Source organism: Epinephelus fuscoguttatus, linkage group LG14 (assembly GCF_011397635.1).
Source record: "Epinephelus fuscoguttatus linkage group LG14, E.fuscoguttatus.final_Chr_v1".
In the NCBI taxonomy this organism is placed as follows: Eukaryota; Metazoa; Chordata; class Actinopteri; order Perciformes; family Serranidae; genus Epinephelus; species Epinephelus fuscoguttatus.
The window spans coordinates 38,689,384-38,699,280 of NC_064765.1; the positions used below are offsets into that span (position 1 = coordinate 38,689,384).

Here is a 9,897-nt window from a genome sequence, read left to right on the forward strand (position 1 = left end):
TCGGTGTTTATTTCTTTTATTCTTCCTTTTTTTTCTTATTAAAATGCGTAATATAGCCAACAATATTATAGACCAAATGTTAATCTAATTATTATTGTAGAATGTATTTAGCAAATCATCACTCTCAACTGGAGACAGCAGCAAAAAAAAAAAAAAAAGGCATTATAAAAAGCCGACAAATAGTGTTAATTAATTGACGTAAGACAGTGAAGAGGTTGTCTCCTATAGTCTGTAAGTTTTTTTTTTTTTATCATGACTTCTCGGAAATTACTCAAAAGTAGAACATGCTAAAAGTAAATACAATAATAGGCTAAATAGTATCTAAGCAATAATAAAGTGTCTAAACAATAATAAATATTATCTAAGTTATCTATTAGGCTACCATTCCACTCTGTAAATAGATTTTAAAATTTCAATATGATTTTAATATTATTTTTGCTTATTTCATTATTGTTATTATTGGTTTTACTTTTTAGTAGTATTGTATTGTGTGAGGATGACTCATGTTAGTAACTATCTACAGTAAAAAAGATAAAAACAAGCAAAGAAACAAACAAAACTCAGTTTATACACTGGGCCTTCAAAGTGCTCTCTGAAACTACACCTGGCATGGCTTGTGTCCAAAAAATGAAAAAATCTAAACTTTGTCATAGAGCTAAATCAAATACATCATTGGAAAGGTCTCAACCTGGAGAGTAACATATGTCAGTATGAAGATTCTACATGGCTCCTGCTTTCAGCCATTGACCTTTGAACCTTGACCTCAGTGCATGTTTGAGGCCTTATAACTCAGCAACTAAAGGGAGTACAGACATGGGACCAACTGTTATAGAGAGCTCTTGACCTCAGCTATCATGTGAGTGTAGTCAACAACTGAGTCTGCTGTCAGATATGGGTAAAATATGGATAAAATTAATTTTCACCCATTTAGAAATTAGATATTTAAAATGTGATTTCACAAATGTGTTTACCATCCCCTTAAAGTCCACAGTGTACTCTCAATTCAGTATTTACAACTTCCAAATCTGGGAAAAACACTTAGATTTTTAAAAAACTACAATTCCCTGGGACCGCGCCATGCAGTTTGATACATATCAGCAACATAGTTGTAGTTCTTCTGATTTGCAAAGTAGGGCTCTAAATAGGGTCGTAAAAAGATATATCTACCCAATATATCTAATATCTAGTAAAGCCGAACTGGTTATTACACTCCACCTAGATGAACTATGGTAAGAAAAAGTAAAGATGTCGGCTAATTTATGATATTTTAGCTAATACACTAGAAACGGCGTTTTTGGGACAGTAGGTTCGTTCGCGGCTTGTAAAATAGGGTTGTAAAAAGATAAATCTACTGAATAAATCTAATATCTAGTAAAGCCGAAGTAGTTATTACACTGCATCTAGATGAACTATGTTAAGAAAAAAAGCAAGGATGTTGGCTAATCGTAGTTATTTCAGACAGTACTCTAAAAACGGCGTTTTTGGGACGGTAGGTTTTTTGCGGCTTGTTGTAAAACAGGGTCGTAAAAAGATACATCTACTGAATATATCCAATGTCTAGTAAAGCTGAACTAGTAATGACACTTAGTAATGACACTAATGACACCTAGATGAAATATGTTAAGAAAAAGTAGGCATGATGGTTCATTTCCGATATTTTAGCAAGTTCTCTAGAAACGGCGTTTTTGGGATTGAATATTTGAATAGACTATAACAAATATCTAGAACAACCTAACTATCACGTTATTATCATTATTATTATTATTATTGGTGGGAAATTATAACAGAGGAATATATTTGCCGTTTTAATATCGAGAACACTTCCGCGTTTTTGTGTGTATACAGGAATGTTAAAGATATCATTGAGGAAAACGAGGTTGACGTGACGTGATTGAATCAGGGAATCTGTGTGTCCACCACGGGAGAGGATCCTAATTGACTTTACAGTGGCATTGTTTTCGTGGTGGCAGCACGTAATTTCAACCCATTACGTGCTGCCATCATGGAATGCAGTGTTAAGAGGTCGTGGTCATTTCACGTATTTCTGTGAGATCAGGTTGAAACCAGCATACCAGCATCAACCAGCATACCAGCATGAACCAGTATACCAGCATGAACCAGCATACCAGCATAAACCAACATGAACCAGCATGAACCAGCATACCAAAACACAACAAAACCAGCATGGACCAGCATAATGTCTGCTGGTCCATGCTGGTCTGGTCGATGCTGGATTTTTCAACGGGGTTAGCTAGCCATTATATACATAGAGTAGCAAGCCTTGCTGGTTTAATTTAGTCAGAAATATTTTGCCAGTTACTCTATGTGAAGGTTTTACATGAGATGAACTAACTTATCTGCTGATTGAGGATTGAAAGCTTTAGACTAGCTAACATTACCTAACGTTATTTTCATTAGCTAGCTTGTTCACTCATGTCTGTATGCACGGTCTATAGTGAATAGAGGGAATTGCCTTGTTGTTTACAAATATGGGTAGAAAACCAGCAGAGTTTAGCTATATATCTCACATTTTTCACATCACTATATCACCATTTAGATTAATCTGAAGTTTGTAAAGTCTATAAACACAATGATTGAACAAACATTACTATTTCTGTGTGCACGTTTTGTAATTAATAACATGGTTATCAAAGTGTTAACTGTTAGCCGTTAGCCGTTAGCGGTGCCTCAATACCAGTACCTCAATAAACGGTCCGTGAAAAAAATATTTTTTCCAGCGGATATCTTAGTTACAACATGGTTCAGCTAGCAAAGCAGTTTTGTGTTGCTATGTGTGGTATTTATTCAGTTTTGGGAAATCACAATGCCTAGAAAGCATCAGTGGCTGCAGCTTACAGGGACAGCTAACAGCAGCAGCAAAGCTAACATCAGGACGTCATCTGTTAAGCGGCCTTCACATGATGAGAATGATAAGAACAATGCGCTTCGCTCACCGCCAGCTGAGGCGCAGCGGCGCCAGGACGCAGCGGAGCAGAGCAGTGGAGCGCAAGCGGAGCTTGGGTATACGTCCACAAACAGCTGTCATCAACAGAAAAATGAGAGGAAGAGTCAAGAGAAGCGAGAGGATAAGTGTGGGACTTCAACATGTATTTGAGTTTGTCTCAGAAAAAGGCACTTGCCCTCGCCCTCGTACAGTGGCGAAAAAAATGAAGAAAAAGAGTTTGGGTCCATGAAATGCTGCTACGTCACCAAGAAAAAGGAGAGTTTAACTTGGTTAGAGAGCTGCAGAACCACAACGAGAGGTTTCAGTCGTATTTCAGGCTGGATAAGGATAAATTTGACGTCCTTTTGGAGAAGATTAAACCTCTTATCAGCAAACTGGATGTAGGATTCCGTCATCCCATCTCTCCAGAGGAACGCCTGGCCATCTGTTTGAGGTAAATATAGCCCTAATTTCAACAAAATTTGGATGGATGGCCAAGATTATCCATTGACTGTTAACAGTTACTGTTGTTAACCGTTACTTAACCGTTGTTAAGTTAATTATTTCTCCACACTGAATATCTAAGCTATTCTAGCTAGTTTGTCTTTTACAGCCTGTTCATTGTGAGTGTGTGTGTGTGTGTGTGTGTGTGAGAGAGAGAGAGAGAGAGAGAGAGAGAGAAAATAATTTGGCCATAGTTAGGATGCTGTGTAAAATGTAAAAAAATCTCATAAATCCATTTATCATTATCAGATTTTAGCTGCGCCATTTCATGAAAAAATAGTTTCAAAAAGGAGAAAAAATGAGCCTCCTGGTTCTTGTGGTGAAAAAGGTTTTTTTACTAGCAGTAATAGCACATGTTTAACTTACAGTTTTACAATAAATGTGTATCCTCAATAGGTGTATTTTCAACAGCCACTGTGCCATGTGCCTGTTGAAAATACACGTATTGTAAACTGTACTAATTGTTTATCTTTTGTATTTGTTATGCATGTCTTTTATTGCATGGTTATTTTTTTGACTATGATATCTTCTTAAGAATTTTAATTCCCCTGTAACCTGTAGTCTTCCTCAGTAAATTGCAAATAATGTTTTGAACATGAACATTGTCAGGACTTTTGTATTGCCCTGTTAATATGAAATCTTTCTTTGTACTCAACAGGTATTTAGCCACTGGGGACTCCTGCGCCAGCATTGCCTCCAGCTACTGTGTTGGAGTTTCCACAGTGGCAACAACTGTCCCCAGTGTTGCCACAGCAATTCGGGAGAGTTTGGTGGGGGAATACATGCCCTTCCCCAAAAAAGATGATTGGCGTGACATTGCCAAAGAGTTCCAGCAGAGATGGAACTTCCTGAACTGTGTTGGCGCTATTGATGGAAAACATGTTGTCATCCAGGCTCTTGCATCATCTGGTTCGCAGTTTTACAACTATAAAGGAACTTTTTCCATTGTCCTGCTGGCTGTGGTTGATGCCAGGTACCGATTCCGAGTGGTAGACGTAGGAGCGTATGGACGAAACAGCGATGGAGGTACTTTTGCTGCTTCCCCTTTTAGAAAGGCTCTCCAGGCAGACTGGATCTCCCAGGTGACCTTCATCTCCAGGATGCTGAACATCTAGGTCCCTTGCCACATGTGTTTGTGGGGGATGAAGCGTTTCCCTTGCGCAAAGATCTCATGCGCCCTTTTCCAAGATGTTAGCTGTCAAGACAGCAATGTTTTTAATTACAGACTGTCACGAGCCAGGCGCATTGTAGAAAATGCGTTTGGGATATTAGCTGCACAGTGGAGAATGTACCACAGAGTCATCAGAGTGTGCCCTGAGAATGTGGATAAGCTTGTGAAGGCAACAGTCATCCTCCACAACTTCCTACGATGGTCTGATCCTGCTCCATCGGCCCTTTGCCCTCCAGAGTCTGATAGGCCTACACCTGCCTTCCAAAACATCCCCAGGGTGGGAAGCAATAATGCAGCTGGGACATCACTCTCTGTCAGAGAGAAGTATGCAACGTACTTTTCCTCTCCTGCGGTGCAGTGCCATGGCAGCACAGCCTGTAACTGTACTGCCACAAAAACACCTGGTTTTGTCACCACAGTAACAGCTAAAAATGCCTGTACCTTCTGTTTACTGTCTGTGTGGTATTGTACCATTATTATGGTATTATATTATATTATATATTATAATAACATTTTAAAAATCTAATTGCACACACTGTTCTGTTTCCTATCAGTTTTTATTGTTCAAAAGGCTTAACCACAGTTTTGTGATGCATGTTAAATGCATAAACTTGTAACACTTTCACTACTCTATATTCACTTGTAATGTGTTTTATTTCTATTAGTGGCCACATTTGATGATGTTTCTACTTCCTCAAAACTACATTTGGTCTTGCTCCAAATGTATTTACTCTGCATATGTCTCACCAGCCTTCACAAAATTTAAATTTCATCTGCATCTTCATCTCACCTGAGACAGCTGCTTCTTTTATGGAATTCAATTACACTAATTTTTATTGATCTGTTGTAATATGCATTGTATTTTTTATGTCATGTTTAACAGATTACATCTGATTAAATTAATTTTCCTGATTATCAGTGTTTCATTGCATTACTCTTTGGGTTCAGTGTATTATCATGTAAGCTAATTAAGTTTGATGTAATTGTGAATGGGGCTTGATCCAAAAAAAAGAGACAGGGGCATATTATAATTGTAAATGTATTGTATAATTTAAAATAATTGACATTAACATTTGCAGAATCTCATCAAAGAATCAAACATCAATAACAGGCACTTCCCAATGACATATTAATAACAATAAAAACAATGACATAACAATATTAATACTCATCACAGTTGATGGGGTTTATTTGAACTGGGCTTTGTGTAATAGAGTCAGAATTCCAATTTTGGTTTCACCCCTGCTTTTGGGGGACAGACTTTTCAACATTGGAGCAAGGCTCAGGATGAATAATTCCTCTGTGTCATGTTCTTTAGTCAGTGTGGACATGACAGACTGCTCAAAGTCGTCTGAAGGTGTGCATGGCTTTTTTGCTTTTTTATTTGGGGTCTCTGGGGAGGAGAGGGTGTCTTTGGGGGCTGAGCTGCCTGCTGGGTAGCTGCTGCTTGGGGAACCTGGATTTCCTGGTGGATGACCTGCTGATCTAATGGCTGGAGTGAGGATACTGAGGGCTCTGATGGTATGCTCTGTAGTTCATTTTCATGTTGAGAGACAGGGGCAGACTGTGAAGGCTGGGAGATGTCTGGGTCACTGGCATGAGTTGAAGGATCACATACTCATCTTTCTGCAAATTTCCACTTGTCTGTCTGTCTTTTAAAAAGGCATCAAGAAAACTCAGAATTGAGATATATTTCCATTTCTTTATATCTCCTCCGTCAGCTCCGCTCTTCTTCTCCTCACTCTGCAGTCTCCTTTCTTTCCTGTACCTGTCCCTCAAGTTTTTCCATCACTTCTTACACTCTTCCTCTGTAAAAACAAATCACAATTTGCACACACTGTCACTGAGTGTTTATATAGCTGTAGTGTATAGATCCTATCACTGTACCTGACATAGCGAACATAAACAGATTAGCTGAATGTAAGCTAAACGTTAACAGCCATTACCGGGTATGCTAACGGCTGTTAACCTGTTAACTGACATTAACAGCTAACAGCTTGCTAACATTAGTTTAGCTGTTTGTTTCTTACAATATAACTAACATTAGCAAGCTGTTAACGTTAATGGGTTAACAGCCATTAGCATACCCGGTAACGGCTGTTAATGTTTAGCTGACTGCTCATAATCTCTCCCTATTAACAAACCTGGTAGTCCTGTCTGACTGCTGATATGTCGCCATGCAATACTCTTCCTTCCTAGATCGTGGTATGTTTTTAATGTTGTGTTGTAGAGTTCAGGAAGCTCAGAAACACAAATGATCAGTTTCTCTTCCATCGTCTCTCTTCAACTCTGCTTCCCGGTTACATCTGACTACGTCACATAGCCTATAGCTGGTATCTCATTGGTTGCGCCTTGAGAGGTCAGAGGTAAACTCGGTCAAAGTTCAAAGAATTTCAACTCTGAGTGCAGCGCTCGGGCGGAAAATCCAAGCGGTGCGCGACGCCAAGGGTATCGGTGCTGCTTTGTCAGGCGTTGCCGCCCTCTCCATAGACAAACCATGGGACAGCCAGCACAAAGCTCATACTTGGGCCACATGCTTGTGTTTCTTCTGGCCCAGTATACTGCTAGTTCCACGGGCCAAGTCTGTCCCATATACAGCATGACTTTCAGGTTAAACATTAGTGGTGGTCCACTTCTGGTCCACATACTGTCTCATTTTAATTCTAATAATTTGGCCCATCTCTGGCCCATACACACTGTATCAAACTATACACTGATATCAAATATAAAATGTGCTACTGGTCCAGACCTGGCCCACGTACTGCATGAAAGGTTGCCTTGTTGTCATGGAGATCTTGAGTCCTGCCCCATTTCAGGGCCAGCGTCTGCTCCACAATGTGTTTTTCTATCTTTCATCAGTATTTCTGAAATGCTGAAACATGACACTCTGGGTTGCTGTTAATATTCTAGATAAAATTATCTTATTAGTACAGTCTGACTTAGCTGCAGTTGTTGAATGGAAAAAATAAGTGCTATAAAATTGCAATTGCCCCTGCTTTGAATATTAACAAAATGCCCAGAGTATCATGTTTTAGCATTTCAGAAACACCAGTGAAAGATGCAAAAATACACTGTGGAAGAGAGGCTAGTGCAACACAAATAAGACCTGGTATGTGTGTACGTACACGTGTGTTTCTGTGAAAATTAAAAACGTACATGAATACAGTATAATCAATCAACTTTTAATCACAAAAGTGATAATATTTCAAGCAATTTATTACTCAACCAAATTTGATTGAATACAAAACAACAGATGGAGAGATCTGTCTCAAGACATGACAGTCATGATGACAGACATGATCATTGTGCATGACACAGTAATAAAAATGTATAAATTCATTTATTCACTAACAATGTGCCCAGTCCAAACAGGCTTATAAGACACAATTATTAACAACTAATATTAAACAAATAACCCTTTCTGATGCTTCTCCCAAGCTTTAGAGACAGAATTAGCCAATTTATAAATATTAAAATTAAATAAACACTACATTCTGTCATCATCAGACTACCATAACATTTCTGGATTTTGAGCAAACATGTCATTGAATATCTGTATTCTTAACTCATAGTGTCAGAAGAAAATTTAGATTCACCAAAATCATTAGGATTCATCAAATGGAACTACAAATGTCCATACAAAATGTCCTGCAGTCTGGGCAAAAGTGGGAAATCAATGAAGTGTCTGAACACTTTGTGCCTCCAGACTTGATGCCCAACTTCAGGGTGAGTCAGCCATCCTGGCTTGTCGTTTTCTGCCCCCTTCTCTGTCTGCTGCCAGCTGCAACTATCTCTTCATGAACATCTCAATTTCATGTTGAGAGGCCTTTGATGTGAGTGGGTTCTTTCTGACAGCAGCTGATGGAGACAACAGTTTACAAAGAAATAAAAAATTTGTTATTACAGGACAAATATAATGTGGCAAAACTATATGACCCAGCAGAAATTTGAATGCATTGAAAAATCTTAATATTTACTGATTAGAACAGCCTTTAACTGCAGGGAAGCCATGGATGTTTTCCCATTCACTCCTCTCCAACTGGTATCCTTTGCAAGGCTGTTTGAGATGATTTGCTTCATTATACGCCAAACAGTATCCTTCACATCACATCCCCCAACAAGGCTCAGGTGGTTAATCTGAAAGGATCAAATAATAATTGATAATAATTTTTGAGTGTCTGATGACAAATCACTAGTTTGTCCTAGGGTACTGCAGCATGTATTAATTATTATCTGTAATTTGGGTAACTGTTATCAGAGGGCTGAAAAATGGAGAATTGCTACATATGATATATAGTATATTGATATGTTTGTGTATATAAAGTGTATATGTGCATGTACTGCATGTGTTACCATGTATGATTAATGTGGGTGTGAGTGTGTTTAAGTATCAACTGTTTGTGTGTGTGGATGTGACGTGGTACTTTGAAAATGTTTTTATTTTGACTTTAAAGCCTCAGGGCCAAATTCACAAAGAATGAACTGCGGCTGCTGATAGCACCTTGAATTGCACTTCACTTGCACCCGCAGTTTGCTCCCTCTTAACATCCTATTCACAAAGGATATTGCGCTAATGATATACCAGCGCAAACACGTATAAGTATAAATGCTGGCTTTGCACCAAGAACACCGTGGCAGAACAATGACAGACTTTGTTTGGCAAAGTACTGAATACTGTATACCCTCATGTAGTGATGTCTGCTGGTGAGTCAGTCTCACAGTGTCGGATGGGTTGAGGCTGTGGATTTGACCAAGTTTGACCACTTTATCACTATTCCCTCTCACTTGTAGCTGTTTTTTCGTTATCTTTTAAATTTAATATGAATTATGGAACTGTTTTTGTTCACGTTTGTTTCCCCCGTTTCGTAAAATAAATTATTGAAAGTTGCTTTTGAAGTGCGTGACAGAAGTGCGTTTTGAGAACGACCGCAGACTGTCACCTGTTCAACGCATCAGTATCTTCGGATGCCATTAAAGTAATAATGATTATAATAATAATGTCAAAATATTATTTACAGACTGATTTAACAGACGATCACTGGAAAGTCTGGGCGAGAGGCTTCCACAGAGGAGCGCCCAGTTTGCCCCAGCTTTCTAAAGACGTTATTTACTTCACTCAAACTGCGTGTGGCTATTAGCGCTGGTGTTAGTGAATTAGACGTTGTTTATCAATGAGGCTCATTTGCATAGAAAGGGGCAATTTTTCTACCAAATATATGCATCTTACCTCATTTAAATATGTGCAAATAACACCGGAGCACCGAGACGCAATCTGCTT

At 38.7% G+C, this 9,897-nt stretch overlaps 1 protein-coding gene across 1 annotated transcript; it reads left to right on the plus strand.

Annotated features, from left to right (window-relative positions):
* The first annotated feature begins 3,104 nt into the window (after positions 1 to 3,104).
* On the plus strand, positions 3,105 to 4,563 carry LOC125900317 (uncharacterized). The gene is made up of 2 exons (XM_049595218.1): positions 3,105 to 3,398; positions 4,107 to 4,563. Exons 1-2 carry the CDS (start codon positions 3,196 to 3,198, stop codon positions 4,561 to 4,563), a joined length of 660 nt encoding a protein of 219 aa, XP_049451175.1. The 5' UTR covers positions 3,105 to 3,195.
* Positions 4,564 to 9,897: the final 5,334 nt, after the last annotated feature.

What these genes read in the sequence shown, in the direction of transcription:
- LOC125900317 (XM_049595218.1), top strand. Translation starts at nt 3,196, where the DNA reads ATGCTGCTACGTCACCAAGAAAAAGGAGAGTTTAACTTGGTTAGAGAG. An exon ending in CGCCTGGCCATCTGTTTGAG is followed by an intron (nt 3,399 to 4,106) that starts GTAAATATAGCC and finishes TGTACTCAACAG; the next exon opens with GTATTTAGCCACTGGGGACT.